This window comes from Hirundo rustica, chromosome 13, assembly GCF_015227805.2.
Source record: "Hirundo rustica isolate bHirRus1 chromosome 13, bHirRus1.pri.v3, whole genome shotgun sequence".
Lineage (NCBI taxonomy): Eukaryota > Metazoa > Chordata > Aves > Passeriformes > Hirundinidae > Hirundo > Hirundo rustica.
Window position 1 is genome coordinate 858,882 of NC_053462.1, and position 19,180 is coordinate 878,061.

At 48.6% G+C, this 19,180-nt stretch overlaps 1 protein-coding gene across 6 annotated transcripts in view; it reads left to right on the forward strand.

Annotated features, from left to right (window-relative positions):
- TMEM266 (transmembrane protein 266) overlaps positions 1–19,180 on the forward strand; it is an 89,306-nt gene that overhangs the window by 64,656 nt on the left and 5,470 nt on the right. For all 6 annotated transcript variants that reach the window (XM_040076982.2, XM_040076985.2, XM_040076981.1 and 3 more), the window contains 2 exons: positions 4,850–5,036; positions 15,166–15,216. In XM_040076982.2, the coding sequence (XP_039932916.1) occupies positions 4,850–5,036; positions 15,166–15,216 (238 nt within the window). The remainder of the gene's footprint in view (positions 1–4,849; positions 5,037–15,165; positions 15,217–19,180) is intronic.

A 19,180-nucleotide genomic window follows, 5' to 3' on the forward strand; every position in this document is an offset into this window, starting at 1 on the left:
GAGCTAAATGGAGCTGCTTTAGGCAAGGTGTTGGACTAGATGGCCCTCCCAGTTCGATTTCAGCTTAGATTGTTGCTGGGATTCTATGAAGTTTTCCAAAATATTTTTCCATTACAAAGTATGTTGGAACTTACTGGGAAATACCAACCCAGAAGCTACCAAAGTATGTGTAATTAAGGAATGTGAATGTCATAGGTGTCCTGGTAAATAAAGTCAGTAGCAGCTTCAAGTGGACCGGTGCTCTGTTTCTAATTACCATGAGTCAGGAGGTGGCTTACCTTTGTCTCCTTGGTCACAAGTTATCTTCCACACAAGTGCATTTTTTTGCTCACTGTCTCTCTGTCAGATTTGCAAGGTTCTTCCACAGAGCTGATAACCCATGAGCTAATTTAAACAAATCAAAGCATATGTTTAAGTTTAATACCTCTTCTTTAATATGTGCAATATGCTCGTGCCCTACAAGCTTCTAGGAATACAAACCATGGTTTCGTCAGTCCAGCTCTGCTGGTCCAGATGTACACTCAGATCACTACATCAGTTCCTACTGCAAATAGAAATTTCCTGTGTTACCTTGGCCCAGAATTTTAACTTCAGAAGACTGTTATATTTTGTACCTCCTAATGATTTATATTAGCTGCTCTGGACTGCCTGAATGCAGTCAGAGCAATCTCATTAGCTCTTGTACACATTGGAATTGCCTGGGGTCAGTGTGCAATATAATCTTCAGTAGGTTTCAGAAGCACCTACAACCTAATTTTGCTCCTGCAGCCTTTCGTTGCATTTTGCCTGTAAGGAACATGTCCTTAGACTTAACCTTTGTTTTAGGTGCTTGCTTTGAGTGGTGACACTGTAATGCAGCATCTGCAGGATCCTGGGGTAATGGTTCGGAAACAATTCCTACTGAAGCAATCTCCTCTGTAGATCCATGCCTTTTATGAACAGAAGTTCTGCTTCTTGTATGTGACAGGGGGCCGTTGGTGCCCGGGCTCGGTGCCTGTGACAGGGTGACAGCGGTGCCCAATCCAGTACCTGTGACAAGGTGACAGTGGTGCCCAGTTTGGTGCCTGTGACAGGGTTACAGTGGTGTCCAGTCCGGTGCCTGTGACGGGGTTACAGTGGTGACCCAGCTCAGTGCTGGTGACACTGGTGTCCCTGTTGGTGGTGACCCAGTCCACTGCCTATGACAGGGTGACACTGATGACCCAGGGTGACACTGGTGTCCCGGTCAGTGCTGGTGACAGGGTGACACTGTGTTCCAGTCGGTTACTGTGGCAGGGTGACGCTGTGTCCCGGTCTGTGCCGGTGACAGGGTGACACTGTGTCCCTGTCCGTGCCGGTGACAGGGTGACACTGTGTTCCGGTCTGTGCCTGTGACAGGGTGACGCTGTGTTCCAGTCGGTTACTGTGACAGGGTGACACTGTGTCCCGGTCTGTGCCGGTGACAGGGTGACACTGCCTGTGACAGGGTGACACTGTGTCCCTGTCCGTGCTGGTGACAGGGTGACACTGCCTGTGACAGGGTGACACTGTGTCGCGGTCCGTGCTGGTGACAGTGTGACACTGTGTTGCAGTCGGTTACTGTGACAGGGTGACACTGTGTCTCGGTCCATGCCGGTGACAGGGTGACGCTGCCTGTGACAGGGTGACACTGTGTCCCAGTCGGTTACTGTGACAGGGTGACGCTGTGTCCCGGTCCGTGCCGGTGACAGGGTGACACTGCCTGTGACAGGGTGACACTGTGTCCCTGTCCGTGCTGGTGACAGGGTGACACTGTGTCGCAGTCGGTTACTGTGACAGGGTGACACTGTGTCTCGGTCCATGCCGGTGACAGGGTGACGCTGCCTGTGACAGGGTGACACTGTGTCCCGGTCCGTGCTGGTGACAGGGTGACACTGCCTGTGACAGGGTGACACTGTGTCCTGGTCCGTGCCGGTGACAGGGTGACGCTGCCTGTGACAGGGTGACACTGTGTCCCGGTCCGTGCTGGTGACAGGGTGACACTGCCTGTGACAGGGTGACACTGTGTCCTGGTCCGTGCCGGTGACAGGGTGACGCTGCCTGTGACAGGGTGACACTGTGTCCCGGTCCGTGCCTGTGACAGGGTGACACTGTGTTCCAGTCGGTTACTGTGGCAGGGTGACACTGTGTCGCGGTCCGTGCCGGTGACAGGGTGACGCTGCCTGTGACAGGGTGACACTGTGTCCCGGTCGGTGCCGGTGACAGGGTGACACTGTGTTCCAGTCGGTTACTGTGGCAGGGTGACACTGTGTCGCGGTCCGTGCCGGTGACAGGGTGACACTGTGTCGCGGTCCCTGCCGGTGACAGGGTGACACTGCCTGTGACAGGGTGACACTGTGTCGCGGTCCCTGCCGGTGACGGTGTCGCCGTGCCCGGTTGTGTCCCCGCGGTCGGTGGCTCGGCCGCAGTTCCCGCTGCCGTCGGCAGGTGGCAGCAGAGCCGCGCCGCGGGCCGTGTCCCGGTTTGCGGCGGGAGCTGAGCTCCGCCGAGCGCGAACCTCGCGGGCTGTGCCCGGAGCGCTGCCCGTCCGTGGGGCTTTGGGAACCGGCACTAACCCGTGCTGTTCGGAAAGGTTCTCTTCATCCCCAGGAACCGTGTGTGGGCGGGAGGAGTCTGGGCTCTCCCCGGTTCTGCTCTGGGCTCCCTCTCCTTTGCACTTGTATAATGCAGTGATGCATTTGGGCTTCTGATTGTTACAGTGCTCAGAAAATCTTTGTAAATGCTGAAGTTCCTTAGATTGGATCTGATGCAGACATAGTGATTGAGCTGACTTTTAGCTAGTTCTATTTATTTGAGTTAAAAAACACCTGCCGGAATTTTTGTCTTCCATGAAAAAAAGGAAATCATACCATATCTCTAGACCAGAATTAAGCATTTTAATAACAGATATTTCTTTTTCTGACACATGTGAATGTTTTGAAGGGTGAAATGTAGAAAAACAGAACTTATGTTTGAGCTAGACAACATGAAAAAAAGATCTCTGAATTTATTTTTTGCCTATTCTGTTTGAGTGCATTTCTTCCATTAAACTAGGGAGTGTCTGAAAGAGTATCTTTCTCCCTTCAGAGGTGGAATGTAAGGTATTCCTTGTGATTATTTTTTTTTTTTTTCAAGTCAAGGGTAAAACCTGAAGTTCCCTATGTTCATACTGGCACAAGCACCTTGAGCCTCAAGATGCTTCAGGGTGGCTGGGAACAGAGTTAGCAGTGCCAGTTCTTCCTAGCAATAGGGTAACACAATAGCAACGTGCAGGAATCTGCCCTGGAGGCTTCATTGCAGGGAATCAGGGAGCAGGGCAGTATTTTGACATTTGCTGATTGCACTTGGCTTCTGACTGCCACTGCCAGAAGCCCTTTGGTTAAAAGCAGGTAGCACTTACAGCCAGCTGTTTGCAGCTGCCAGGTGTCTGTGCACTGAATTGCAGATGGAGGAAAACTGTGTGCTTTGTTAGAGCCCTGGATTAGCTGCTTTGAATGGGATCTGGAAAGGTTGAACTGCCCTTTGGCTTTCTAGATTTGAGTCTTGCAATGGGCCCTCCAGTTACTGTAGTTCCTTCCCAGATGCTCTGGAAAGCACATAGTTTCCAAGTGTGACAAACTGGAATCCCTTTTTCTTTTCTAAATCTGTGGAAGTTATGTCTCGTTTCCCCTCCCTGTTGTTTGCCCCGTGTCTGACTGCAGTGGAACGAGTGAGGTGTGGTGATGAGTTCCAAAATCTGCCAGTGAAGCAGATCTGAGTCACATCTGAGGGGCGAGGCACAGCCAGGGGTGCTCACCAGGGCTGTCCCACGCCAGTTTTCCAGTCTGGAGGTGCCAGTTCCGTGTGTGCTGGGAGTGTGGAGTGGCAGCTGCCATGTCCTCCTGCTCTGCTGTGGCTCCTCAGGCCCTGAGCCAGGGGAGGCCCAGCAATGCCACATTTGAATGATTGCCTGTTACTCACTTGTTTGTGTTTCCCTCTCAAACTCTAGAATTAGATGACTTGGTCACTGCTGTTCTACTGATTTTAAAGAGTTACTCTTTAAAAAAGAGAAACTCTTCCTTGCAGCCCCACAGCTGTACTGCGTGACGCAGGGAGTTTTATCCTGCTTACATAAGGGTTTAAAGGGTCTCTGCAGACTCTCAAAAAACCTGTTGTCTTTGTTGCATTGTGGAAGATGCATGGCCATCATAAACAAGAGAAATCTCCTGTATCCTTCAGCTGGTAGCTTCTTTTTGTCAGGTGTCTGCTTTATAACACCAGTCATGAGCAAATCCCCTCATGGCTGCAGAAATTCTTTAACATGTTTGAGAGGAATGGCCAGAAAAGTGATAACCTTCCCCAGGGTTTTCTGCACACTGTTGAGTACAGAAGTTTTCAAATCAGAAGAGGACTGCAGTATCCTCCCCTTGTCTAGTTAGTGAGGGAGGACTATTCTGGCTGCTGCTCAGAGAATCTCCCCTCCACTGGAAGCCTCATTATTACAAACTCTAATTAAGGATATTTGTCATGAACCTAACTCCCTAAATGCCTGTTAGAAGTGGTCTCTTTCTATAAAGGTTACATGAGGTTGGGCAGTAAGACGTGTTAAAATTGTCTGTTAAAATCTCACCTTCAGGACACTAGTGTGCAGAATAGAAGACCAGCATGGCGCAGTCATTGTCTTTAGATTATGTGAGAAATGGTCCAGCTCACACAGGCTCTAGGAGAGCACCACCAGCTCGGACTCATGTCCTGGCCCAACCACAGACTGTAGTGTTTAGTGATAAAATGAGTAATAGATCCCTAACTGTAGCGTATAAACTTCTGGCTGTGCTCACGTGACATCAGTTTGTGGTGTTGTTTTTCCCTTTAGTTTGAAATCAGGCAGCTGAGGGCCCACCTTGCTCAGCAGGATTTGGACCTGGCTGCAGAGAGGGAGGCTGCACTGCAGGTCCCACACGTGCTGAACAAACAGAGCAGCAAGAGGTACAAGGTGGTGGCCACCGAAGACTCGGACGATGAAGCCACAGAAAGCATCACAGAGCTGCGACCTGCACGAGGTGAGTGCTGCCTGTGCACACACTGCTGATCCCTCCACACTGGGATCTCCCTGAACACCCTCACTCCAGCAGGCATTGATTGCTTCCCTGCAGGCTGCCATTTCCCATTGCTGCAGAGAGGCTGCATCCGCTCTGAAGTGGCAGGAGCTGTTGTATTTGAGAGCAGGTTCTGAACAGAGCCAAAGGAACGACAGGGGAAGAAAATGGCTAGGATGTACCTCCCCACTGTCCTCATGATTAGATTCATCAAACACTAGAGAAGCAGCAGCCAAATGAAAGTTGGCCAAAGGATAATAACTCAGAGGTGAAAGCAGGGAAATTGGGAAGAACATTGAAAAACAATTTTGGTCTTTGGCCACTTGCATTTCTGTGGTTTGGAGAGGACTCCTGCATCAGCTGTGGGGTTTGCCTTGCCTGGGCTGTGCTCTCAGCAGTTTCCTAAAGCTGCCAGTGTTGGGCAGGGCAGCACTGGTGCCAGGAAAGGAGGGAAGTGCAGTGTGGGCATCCTCCTTGCATGTCTGAGTGCCACGTGGCCGTGGTGAGGAGCACTCTGCTGCCTCGGGGTGTCTGCTGGGCAGCTCTGTGCTTCAGGGGTCAACAGCAGTTAAATTTACTTGGAGCAGATTTTATTATGTAAGTACTAGGCTTGATTTTTTTTCTGGAAAAGACAAAGCTCCTTTCCTGTGATCCACCAGCCCTTCGAGTGGAGTGCAGAATGTCTCCTGGTTTAATGTAATATTCCAGAGGAGACAACACTTTCTGCCTTAGTGGTATGTTAGTCTTCCTTGGGCGTCTTAGCTTAATTATTGTGAATCTATTGGAATTAGAATATGTTCCTTAGAATTCAAGGGACAGACGCCTTAAAAGCTGTTAGACATTTTCAAATTATAGTTGTTTCCTTTCTCTACAGAGTACTGAAAGCATGTAGAAATTGTTTTTGTTTTTTTTCTCTTAATAATATCTAAGTGCTAACTACAGTAAAGCCATTAATTATTCCTGATATGAAATTGTATTCAAAAGCAGACAGTCAAGCAGACTGACCCCGAAAATGCATTTCCCTCTTTTTTGTAGTATTTCAGAGGTTTCCCCAGTGGATATATTATAATTTATGCATGTGTTCCTTGCGGGTTACATTTGGAACTGAAGAGTGTTGTGCACAGTGTAAGGAGGCTTGCTGAAATTTTAGTGCTGTGGAGGTTGATCTAAAAATTCTTCTGTCCAAGATATTCATTCCAACATCCAGGTTAACAGAATTACTCATTATTCATGTATTCCTGTAAAATGCTGCCCACATTTGCAACAAAGTAGACATCCAATCTTCAGAATTGATTTCTGCACTTAGGTTACATGATTAGAGGGATTTGTTCTTTTCACTAAAAAAAAAAGACATTTAGCAAATAAGAAAACATGTATTGCTTCACATATTGGGTAAGGTGCAGTTATATTTAAACGTTTATACTGAGTATGCAGAATAAATTTCCAATTCCTGGAGATCATCTAAAAGCACCAGAGGAGATGTTTCTTGTGCATTTATTATATATTGCATACAAAGTCTTTGTAGTGCTTGTTGTCAGAACCTAAATTAGGGTGACTATTTGAACAAGTAGCTTCTGTGGAATGAGGCAGGAGCTTGGCAGGAGAAATTCCCTGTGCTCTTACAGCGAGGGCCAGCAAGGCTGTGGTAGTCTGTCGTCACATGGGGCTGCCAGCACAGGGCCCAACTCAGACTGCATGAGACACCACACAGCAGCAGTGTTCAGCGTGCACAGCCCAGGGCACAGGCAGTCGAGGCAGAGGATTTCACATGGCATTTCTGGGATAATTTTGCAGTGCTGGCTGAGGGATTGCTTCTATGTAACTTGGAAATCTCAGCTCACAGCTGGAGAAGGCAGTTACCTCTGGGCAGTAAGGATCCTGGGCCAGCCCTGCCTCATTCTTTTCCTTCCCTACCTTGACTGGGGCTTTTTTCTCCAGCTCTCCAGCACCACCTTTACTCCCAGTGATCTGCTGGCAGTTGCTGCAGCAGCTTTCACCATATCCCTTTGCCATGCTGGCAGTGTCTGCTCATTCTGCACCCTCCTGAGCAGTGCAGGGGGCAGCCAGAGCTGCCTGTGCTCTGCCAGGGGGAAGCAGGGCACTGCTGAAGGTGCCTCCATGTCCTCTCTGTGGGAAGGGCATATACAGTTGGTGTGGGATCTTCCATCTCCCCCCCTGCTCAGGCATGTGAAACACTCAGAGGTGGGGCTCTGCAGAGCACAGGCAGACAGGACGATTCCTGGACTCTCCTGCCTCTCCTGCAGTCACACTGCCTGTGCTGCCTTCAGGGCTTCCCACACCACTTGTTCCACCTGGAATTTCAGCCACCAGTGTTTTAACACCTGACTTTCGGGTCAAGGGTTATATTTTGCAAGTTACCCTGTGTGTCAGACCACGTTAGGGATTGCTTTGCAACTGTTTTCTCTAAGCTGTGTTTTTCCTCCTTAAAGATTCCAGAGTGAGGGCTGCAGCTAATCATTCTGAGTGCCACTTGGCACTTGTGAGCTCTGAAACATGCCTGCCATGGCCTCTTGCACTGCTAGGGAGAGGAGAAATGAGGGACTAGGTCACTGCCACTGGTGAGAGGAAAGCAGCAGTTCAAAGGCACCATTCAGCTGTTTGGCAGAACAGGCTCTGATGTGCTGTTCTTCTATGCTCTGGCAGAACATTAGTTCTACATACAACACCTGAGGCTGGGGGATGGAATGGAATGCATGTGTTTATTCCAAATGAAACTTTGTCAGCCTTCAAAAAATCACTGTCTTCAGAGAGCTCTGAATTCTGCCAAACCAGCAGGCTTGAGCTGGCTAGAGAACACACTGCACGAGAAAGTGGGATATTCCATCTCAGGCTAATCTTATTTCCCTCATCTGTATTGAACAATGGAACCGTTCAGTGCAGAATTCTTCACCACGAAGGGCTGATGGAATAAGAAAGCATTGAGACATTTACTCATTTCCCTACCTGGAAGTTTTATGGGACAGTACATTAGTTAAAGCTCCTTAGGGGCAGCTGTAGCTTGTACTCTGGTATTTACAGAGGATTTTGTTCAACCATTTACTACAGCATTCAGTAAAGTCAGGTAACCCCAGTATCACATGGTATCACCAGCACCTCAGGGGATTTGTGTAGGGACACACAGAGACCTGCACCAAGAGAACTGTGTGTGTGCTGGCTGATTTGGGAGTGTAAAATTGCATGTTTTCACCCAGATTTTCCCTCAGCAGATCTCCTGCTCTTTGTATTTAAAGTGCCTTAATTGCAGGTACGAGACTGGGAGAAGCAAGAGCTCTGGTCAGAGGGACAATGGGCTCTGAAGGAGCCCCGATACACCCCAGCTTACATTTCATGCCTCCTCCCAAAGGCCAGTCCTGTGCTAATTCTGGGAACAATGAGCTGGTTGCTGCCTCACACTTCTGTTCTCCAGAGCAAGAAACCAAGAGTAGGAAAACTCCATGGAAAATATATGGAGGATATATCCTATTTCCTAATTAGTATGGTAAAGAAGCAGGAAGTTTTTTTCACCTTCGATTTGCTTTGAATTGAGGTTTTATTTCTCTTGCCAAGAATTTTATCTCGAGAGCAGACAAATGTGAAGGCTGAAGCAGTTTTCAGCCTGCAAGTCAAAGGGTACCAGTATCAAAAGCAGGAAACAAATAGACCCCAGAGAAGGGCAGGGCTGGAGGAGCTGCAAACCCAGGGCAGAGCTCTGACATTTGCTGCACTCTCCAAGCACTTCAGCTCTGTTTGTGAAGAGCTTGGGCTGAAAGCTGCTGCCTGTGAGTGCACAGCAGCATCTCTAATGATGCTCAGGACCATTGTGGTCAGCCTTTCTCCAAAAGCAGGGAAATACTCTTGAGTGCTCCTTTCTTCTTCCCAGAGATGGTTGCCATTTCACATGATGGTAAATATCATCCTGTCTATTAATCTCTAAATTATAAAGGAAGTTCTAAATTATAAAGGACTTTGTACCCTGTACAGTAAGTAACTGGTCATGGTGAAAATAACAGCTAATGTTTTCTTGCTCTGCACAAATCATTTTTAGTGTTTGGTATACAAAGTTCCAGGCTTCAGGGAATGCCAGGTTCACAGTGCCCCCTCTAGCCATTAATACTTCCTTCCAAAATTTATTATTCTTTAATCTCTCCCATAACATATGAATTAGAGTCCCTAGTGGAAATTCCTCATTTTCCTGCATATATCATTTCAGTTTTTGAAATTCTACAGTACTGCCATATTGTAAGATTAATATACCAACCTTCTATTCCTTTGAGCGAGAACCGGAACGTCACATCGCCAAAAACTCTTTTTTAACTGTTCTGAGTCAAATTTCCATTTTTATGGGGTTAGCAATAAGTCTTTTGCTTTGGGGGACTGCTGCAATTTATGATCATGCTTTAAAGAAAGGTAAAGCTTGCCCTCCCCATAGGTGCCCGCAGTTTTGTAAGCGAAGAAAGTAGGATACTGGGAGGCGAGCATAAAAAGTTCTGGAGCTTCAGAGGGCTCCCCTTAAGATTATTCATAAGCTGTCTGAGAAGGCAAAGCAGGGTAATGGAAAGGATTTTTGTCAGTTGTTCCTTGCAAGGCAGTCTGAGCTGGTTGTATGCTTTTAAACTCGAAGCCAGTTCCTTTGGTGATCATCTGTTAGCGCTCTATGAGAACCCTGTTAGTGCAAAACAATAGATAAAAAATAGTTTATGGGTATTTTCAAACGCTGAAATGTATCTACTTTGAAGTCTGTTCCTGGAAATGGAGTATCTAAGTGCACACCACTTCAGCTTGGCTTCTCTCTAGGTGCCTCTTTCAGGCTTTGTGGTTCTCTGGGCACTGAGCAGCCAGGCAGGAATCAAAGGAATTAAACCTTAAGCAACACTTAGAGAAATGTGTGTGCAGTTAGTGGAGTCAGGCTCTTGTATTTCATAGTCACAAATGGGTGGGGTAGAAGCTGCTCGCTCCCAGAAGGGGTGAGCCTGCAGTCACGGCTGTGAGGGTGAAGTTGTCTCTCATCATTAATGTGAAGAGGTGTGAAGGCACTGCTGACAGGTAAAGGAACACAGAACTGGAATGCTTTCTGCTGTCCAAGCATGCCTTTCATAAGGATCCCTTTCATGAGCAGATGGTGTTCTTTGTGACAGCAGTGATGTGTTCTGCCCTCCACCTCCCTTCCAGCAGCTTGGGTTCTGAAGTCTTTTCCTAATTCTAAGATTGCATTTATTTGTTGCTAGTTTATAACAGTTTGTTCTTGAATCCTTTCGCTTAATTTTTTTTGTCTTGATGATTGTTTTCGTGGCAGCCATATTCTTCCTTAGCTTTGTATTTTAGATTTAGCAAATGTTGCTGTCTCTCAGAGACAGACCCAGGTTCCTCTGAGTCTGACTGTACTGAGCCAGCTCAGAAGTGGATCTGCTGATCCATATTCAGGGAACGAGGTTGGGAAGAGCACTGAGAGTCCCCCAGGCCATCCTGTGCGCACAGCCACCCTGCCACAGAGCTGTGCTGCTTCCCAGCCGTGCTCCAGTCAGCTCACAGTGCTCTTGCTGCATCATCTGCTCAAGTGAGGCCCAAAGCCCCCATTTGTTGTCAGGATTCTGCATTTCTGTCCCAGCAGCATCTGCCGATAATGGAGCCTGTTGCATATCCCAGATTTCCTTCTGCACCATGACTTCAACCACAGGTTGATTTCTTACTTCGAACCGGGCTGAAGCTGTTGCTCTGTTTTGTGTGCAAGCTGACTTTACAGTTGTTCTCAAGATGGAATATCCATGTGCCCAGGCATCCATCCAGCCTCTGCAGGGACTGGATGTGTGTGTCAGTTGAACAGTGGCGTGAGTACTGCAGCTTGCACTAATGTGGCAATCTGTCTCCAAAGCAAAGGCAGGGGAAATCTCCTGGAAAGTGCCAGCTGGCTGCTCCTGGTTCCTGTTGAAACACATGAAAGATCTGCCTCTTTAGAAACCTCCCAGTAAAGATTGTTTTCTGGAAGGAAGTTGGGGTAAGACATTACTCTGAGGACTCACTTCCTCAGTGGGAGGCTGCACAGCAGAAAAAATAACCTTCCAATTCAGAAAATTCAGCTTGGAGAACAGAAGGCAGTACGACCCATGGCAATAAAAATATGAAATAAAATACTCTAATGAAATATTTCAAAATAAAACCCCATTTTTAAGGCGTTTTCTTGTATGCAGGGGAGTTGCAGATCGTTCACCTGAGGCATTGATGAAACAAAGATCACTATTGAGGCGTTGTAGAACTGAATGAGATCTGCCCTGGGTGGAATGTCATTTATATGTTTTACCAAATCTATTAGGTTTTTCTAGGGCCAAGAGAGGGAGATTGCAATGTTGTCTCTTGGGTCAGATGAGATTATATGGCACTGTACTCTAAGTAGTTTATTACTCCCTGAACCATTGCAGTGTGTGTTTGTAGTCCTGCAGGAAAAGCAGCAGATAACTTGGAAACCTTCATCAGACAAAATCCAGTGGTGTCAGACAGATCCTGCCTGAGAACCACACGTTTTTTCAATCACTGGGATTTGGGCAGCAGGCAGAGATGGGACTGCAGTGAAGAGCCTTGCCGAGGGTTGGTTACAGTGCAGGGGAGGCTGGCTTTGTGTGAGTCAGGGCAGAGTGTGAGCAGCCTTCCCAGTCACACATCCCCTTCTGCGCGGCGGGAGCTCTCATGTGTTGAAGTCAGCCCCACTGTGCATTTGTGGTCTCTGCTGCCTCACCCCTTGGAGCTGCCAGCCCACACTGCTTGAGCGAGCTCTGCTGATGGACCAGAGAGCAGCGTGTTCTACTCCTTCCTTCCCCTGCTCAGCTCACTCTCAGCTGAATCCCTGCACAGGGCCTCACTGCCTCCACGCTCCCACTCTGCAGGGAACATTGTAGTTCCATCCCTGTTCACCACAGGTTTTCACATGGGGAAGAGCTGCCTCACTCTCCCTTCTCAGCTCACACCTTTTCGATTTTCATCCCTAAATTTCCTGCCATCCAAGTTTCCTTGGGATCATCTGTTAAGGCTGGATGTGGCACAGAAGGATATGTGGCAGTTTTAGGTTTCCTGGTAGACTCAACCTTAAAGGCCTTTTCCAACAGAAAATTTCTGTGATTCCTGCTGGTACATGTAGCAAAAGGATCCCAGTTTGCCATTGCCGTTTTCATGGGAATTAAGAGGGAAATGCTTTTCCTTTCTACTTACTGCCAGTTTTTTAGTTTGCTCTAAATACCATTTAGGCATCTTTATAGCTAAAGATGCAAAGTCTGTCTCCTGGAAAAGGAAGTGCAGGTAACATTTCCGTGTATTGGAGGAGATGGATTTCTAGGAAAAGAGAAAAATTGAATCTGGATCCTGAAAATTCCAAGGTGGCAGGGGTAAAAAAAAAAAAAAGAAAAAAAAAAAGGAAATTGTGAAGAATTAATTATTTCTTAAGACAACTCTTTTTCTGCAGCTAAAACTGGAATAGATTGACAGCAGAAAACACTGTGTAGAATGTAAATAATACAAGTGCTCTGCCTCTTGTGTAAAAGCTGGTGTTCTCTGCTCGCTCCTACAAGCTCCCTGCGTGCCACCAGCTGATCCTGATCCCATGGGACCCCCACTCTGAGCAGGGACTTTATCTCCGAATCCCCACAGGCACTTGAGTGTTCTGTGGCACTGTGCACAACCAGGGCTTTGTGGGTATCTTTTATATGCACAGATAGGTGCTTTCACTTGGGTATTAGTTGCATTATTTTGAACTCCTTTTTTCAGCAATACAGAATATAATGGGAGGTAACTGGAATTCTTTATAACCTTCAACGCCCAGAGCAGCTGAGACTCCCATATGACTCAGATGAGTTTAATTGTCAGTTTGCTTTAATGTAATGATTCAGAAACTTAATCTGTTGTTGAAATATTTATTCTGCTGCCTTTATTCCATTACTCTTTATTGGTTTTTATTCATAAGAAGCTACTCAAGTTTGTTAAATATACGTGTTTTATATGTATGTACACATGCACATACATATATACTTAATTTATAGCTAAATAGATCAGCAGTGGTGAGCAATGACAGTAATAAGACCATCACAAAATAACATTCAAGTAGGCAGCTGGGAGCTCCCCCAGTCTTGTGTGCCTGTGGTCACACACAGGGCCAGACCAGGCCAGAATTCTCCCAGCTCAGAGGGAGCAGGGGCAGTGCATTTCTGGAGTGCCAGGTGTTTGGCAGTGCCCACTGCTGCCATCCAGAGCAGCCTGGCTCCCTGCCGGCTTGGACACAGCTGCTGTGTTTGGGAGCAGTGCCCTGGTACATTCTGTCAGCTGGCAGGGCAGTCACTGCAGTCCTAAGGAAACCTTGATTTGAGCATTGCCTTTAATACATGGGGAGCAGGTGAGTAACTTCGACATTTCCTGTCTTTGATGCAAAGTGTTTTGGCATTTAGAGACTGTACTGGGAGCACGCAAGGCCCCTGTTGGTGGCTTTTGTCAGGTGACAGGGAGGGTGACCCTCATCCAGCCAAAGCGCTGTGCTGTTTTCCTCATTTGTCTGGTTAGAATTGGGCTCCAAGATGCTGAAAGTGCCCTACCCGAACGAGAGTTACACGGGCATTCTCTGAACCAGAACCTGTGTCTGTGCGGCTGGGCACGTGTGGTGGCACTGAGAGTATCAATCATGCATGACTGAAATGAAGTGTATTTTAGTAGCAGATAGCTGAAAAGCCTTGCAATGTACTCCTAATTCAGCGGCATCGCCTTGAGCTACTCTGAGGCCTCTTTTAAACTCAGACATTAGCACAAAGCACACCTCTGACTGCAGGCATTTAAAGATCAACAAGGGCCGAAAAAGCTTTTAAGATCCAATGAAACCAGGAAAACAACTACGCTGCCTTTCAGTGTCAGGTTAGATTGCCTTCTTATGAGTGCAGCTATTTCAGGTACAGAGTGCTTGGTGGTTTGGGTGTTGTTGTGTGAGGAAAGTGTTCTCTGGAAAACATCTGTTTCTTTCACCTGCAAACCGCAATGTGCTGTGATGAGGCAGGACTGTAGCCACAGCGACCCAGGGGACGAAGGAAATCTGGCTCAAAGGGATGAGCATGGGTTTCTGAAACATGGTATCAAAAAGAGCACTTAAAAGGAGAGAATGCTTTTAGAGCACAGATATACCACAAATTGGGCAGGTCAGGTTGCTTTGGAAGCCTGATGTTCTCTGGGCCTGCCAATACTGTTTCTTAGCAGCAATGTTTGCCTTCCTCTCGGAACAAGAGAAGTTTATTTTTCTCCCATAACATTAAAATGTTCTGCTTTTCTGTAAGATAACAGTAAATCCCTGTCATCTGCAGCATCTGAAATCTGTGGATGCAATAGAGATGCTGCTTTCCCTTCTGTGGTCACATCTTCATTTTTAACTTGTTGTTGAAGTTCAGGTGTAGCTCTCGTGCATGTATTACAAATTTAGTACTACACCCTTGCTTAAGTAAAACTTTATAGTAGGTTTAAAGCCAACAAAGAGTGTAATGTTAACATTATGGTTTATATTTATATGCATGTGTTATGTACACCAAAATAACTCTTCATTCATCTGAAATGGAATAGACATCTTAGAAGGTAGGGAATTAGACATTAAAATCATACATGGTGCCTCCGTTTCTCCTGTGGGAAAGGAGGTGACCTGGGGATGTCAGTGTGCAGCAGCAGTGGGTCTGTCTGTGCTGGTGCCCTGGGTTCAGCCCGTCAGGATAAATACCGGGTGTATTTGTGTGCCCTGGCTGGGAGGGGAGGGCCCTGCTGACCAGAGAAATGCCAGTGTTGTGCTTGTCTCTACAGAGCAAGGGGAAATGGCCAGCCCACATCAGCCTCTGGAAATAGCACAGAGCACCTGTGCTTTGGAGCCCCAAGTGCCTCATTCCCAGGCTGGACTGTGACAAAGGATAATCCAGTCCCTGTGTTGGCTGCAGCCACAGCGTGGATGGGGTGTAATGCATTCAGGCTTGTCACCTCAAAATCCAGAGCAGTGGCTCTGGGAATGCAGGGAGAGGAAAGCCTTCCACGGGGTGGGATTCCGCCATTTAATGAAATAAATGGTCTTCTGAGGGCTGCCTTTCTGTTCTTTCAGAGGATGACATGAATAATTACATCAGTCGATACTACAACGAGCCCAGCAGTGGTGAGTGTTGCTTGAAAACACAAACGTGAGCAGTATTTTTGCATTGCATTGTGTGCTGTAAACCGGGTGAGACTGAGCAGTGGTGTAGATCTGTTCTCGACATGAAACCCACCACAGTCTTCTGGTTTGGTCCATGGAAGTGTGTGCCAATTGTCATTCTCTGAAAGTTGAAGGGCCCCAAATTTGCTTTTGCTGATGGCACTCAGGATAGTTTGGAGATCTGGGAGGGGTTAATTCCCTGTAGCTGAGCTGTCCAGCTCACAGAGCAGTTCAAACAGATTTGAGAATGAACAGCAGGGACAAAATAAATGAAGAGAAAAGAAGTGGGGAGACAGCTTAGCCCAGCACCACGCTGGGAGCCTTTCAGCAAGGTTAAACTGAGTAGTGGGAAACCTGAGCAGCTGGACCCTGACCTGAGGGCAGCTTTCAAATAGATGTTCCTGGCAGGTGTCCTGCTGGCACAGGGGGCTCTGCCTGTGCTTGGGGCTCTGTACAGCCCTGCTGGGCAGCACTGGGGGCTGTCTGTGCTGGGGGCTCTGCACACACTGCTGGGCAGCACTGGGGGGTCTGCCTGTGCTTGGGGCTCTGTACAGCCCTGCTGGGCAGCACTGGGGAGCTCTGTCCATGCTGGGGGCTCTGCACACCCTGCTGGGCAGCACTGGGGGCTCTGCCTGTGCTTGGGGCTCTGTACAGCCCTGCTGGGCAGCACTGGGGGCTCTGCACACCCTGCTGGGCAGCACTGGGGGCTCTGCACACCCTGCTGGGCAGCACTGGGGGCTCTGCCTGTGCTGGGGGCTCTGTACAGCCCTGCTGGGCAGCACTGGGGGCTCTGCCTGTGCTGGGGGCTCTGCACACCCTGCTGGGCAGCACTGGGGGCTCTGCCTGTGCTGGGGGCTCTGCACACCCTGCTGGGCAGCACTGGGGAGCTCTGCCTGTGCTTGGGGCTCTGTACAGCCCTGCTGGGCAGCACTGGGGAGCTCTGCCTGTGCTGGGGGCTCTGCACACCCTGCTGGGCAGCACTGGGGGCTCTGCCTGTGCTGGGCAGCACTGGGGGCTCTGCACACACTGCTGGGCAGCACTGGGGGCTCTGCCTGTACTGGGCAGCACTGGGGGCTCTGCCTGTACTGGGCAGCACTGGGGGCTCTGCCTGTGCTGGGCAGCACTGGGGGCTCTGCACACACTGCTGGGCAGCACTGGGGGCTCTGCCTGTACTGGGCAGCACTGGGGGCTCTGTCTGTACTGGGCAGCACTGGGGGCTCTGCCTGTGCTGGGCAGCACTGGGGGTTCTGGCCGTGCCGGGGCTCTGCAGAGCCCAGCCAGGGCTGGCCATGCTCTGGCTGCCAGCACAGCGGGGCCAGGGGAGGCTGAGCAAGGCAGGCTCTGGCAGATGGCACTGTGCACACCCCCCTTACGTGTATAACATTTTATATATATGCTAAAAAAGTGTGTGTGCTTAAATATAATGTGTTATAAATTTATATCTCCACATATAAATCCCCATATATATGTGTGTATATATATATGGGCTTATAGGAAAAAAGTGCGTGTGCCTGCATATACATGTACATAGAATATACACAAGGGGGTGTGTATAAACACATATAAGCATTTATGTGTGTATATATGTATGTGTGTGTATATATATTTTTAAAATGTACGACATACTTTAACCCTATCTATAGTATGCATACATAGTGAAATATAGGTGTATATATATTTCTGTAAGGATGTGGCTAATTTATATAAAATATGTATCGTGTATAAATCTTCAGTGTATTATATATATCCCACATATATACACACAAACCCAGGTGCACATACATAAAGATGTAAGTTAACATATGTATATAGTATATCACGTATGTCTCTTGAAACATACACACATCCCCATATGGGTATTATGTGAGCAGATTAATACACATATAAAGGTATATTGATTTTGTGTATACATATAGATATATCTTTATGGAAATATAAAGATTTGGGAAATGCTGTGTCTCTGTACATACTGAGATACTTTATAAGAATGCATTTATTAAATATATAAAATGTATAAAGGAGGGTGAAAGGGAGAGATGGTCAGAATATATGTGTGTATATATTATAGAAATGTATGTGCATATATTACAGGAATGAAAATATGTATCTCTGTATAATGTATATCTTTAATCCTGTATATACATCCATACACGTGGATATAGATTGTATGTAGCTGAAGCTACAAAAATACTAAACAGAAGGGAGTGTGAGTGTCTGGTTGCAAACCCAGCTGGCATCCAGTGGGATCCAGCAGGCTGGAGAGGGGGGCTCCCGACTCCTCCTGCCATTCAGCAGGGCCAAGGAGAAGGTCCTGGCCCTGTGTCCAGGCACTCCCCAGCACAAACCCCAGCTGGGGACCAGGGGATCAAGAGCAGCCCTGGACAAGGACCTGGAGCTTGCCTGCCCCACTCCTGTGAGCTCCTCCTGCAAAGCTGCCCCAGCTCCAGCCCGACAGGAGCAGGAGCAGGATCAGCAGGACGTGGAGCAGGAGCAGGATCAGCAGGACAGGACGTGGAGCAGGATCAGGATCAGCAGGACAGGACGTGGAGCAGGAGCAGGATCAGCAGGACAGGACGTGGAGCAGGAGCAGGATCAGCAGGACAGGACGTGGAGCAGGATCAGGAGCAGGATCAGCAGGACAGGACGTGGAGCAGGAGCAGGAGCAGCAGGACAGGACGTGGAGCAGGAGCAGGATCAGCAGGACAGGACGTGGAGCAGGATCAGGAGCAGGAGCAGCAGGACAGGACGTGGAGCAGGAGCAGGAGCAGCAGGACAGGACGTGGAGCAGGATCAGCAGGACAGGACGTGGAGCAGGAGCAGGATCAGCAGGACAGGACATCGAGCAGGATCAGGATCAGCAGGACAGGACGTGGAGCAGGAGCAGGAGCAGCAGGACAGGACGTGGAGCAGGATCAGCAGGACAGGACGTGGAGCAGGAGCAGGAGCAGCAGGACAGGACGTGGAGCAGGAGCAGGATCAGCAGGACAGGACGTGGAGCAGGAGCAGATCAGCAGGACAGGACATCGAGCAGGAGCAGGATCAGCAGGACAGGACGTGGAGCAGGAGCAGGAGCAGCAGGACAGGACGTGGAGCAGGAGCAGCAGGACAGGACGTGGAGCAGGATCAGCAGGACAGGACGTGGAGCAGGAGCAGGATCAGCAGGACAGGACGTGGAGCAGGATCAGCAGGACAGGACGTGGAGCAGGATCCGCAGGACAGGACGTGGAGCAGGAGCAGGAGCAGCAGGACAGGACGTGGAGCAGGAGCAGGAGCAGCAGGACAGGACGTGGAGCAGGATCAGCAGGACAGGACATGGAGCAGGAGCAGCAGGACAGGACGTGGAGCAGGAGCAGCAGGACAGGACGTGGAGCTGCTGCGGCGAGTCCAGAGGAGGCCCCGGAGCTGCCAGGGCTGGAGCTGCTCACCCCTTGGGCCAGGCTGGGAGCGCTGAGGGACGAGGCCCTGGCACAGCCGTGGCTGCCCCTGGCTCCCTGGCAGTGCCCAAGGCCAGGCTGGACAGGGCTGAGCACCGTGGGATGGTGGAAGGTGTCCCTGCCATGGCAGGGGTGGCACTGGATGGGCTGGAAGGTGCCTCCCAGCCCAAACCATCGGGTGACTAGTGTATTGCGTATGCGCGTTGTATAGTTTCTGTACGTGGGCTGAAGAGGGCTTCTGTGTATCTGTTCATAGGTGTGTGCAGTGAATATGCCTACAATGTATGCTGCATATTTAAATGTCTGTAAAGGCATTGGTACACGTTTGTGGCTGCAGATTTATATTTTATATGCATTACAAAATACATGTGTGTGTGTGCATATATAGCTGTAATGTATTCTGTATCTATAGCTATATACTTTAGATATGACTATGTATGTATACAGTGTAATCTGTATAAAGATACTTTAAGTGTGGCATGTATGTGTGT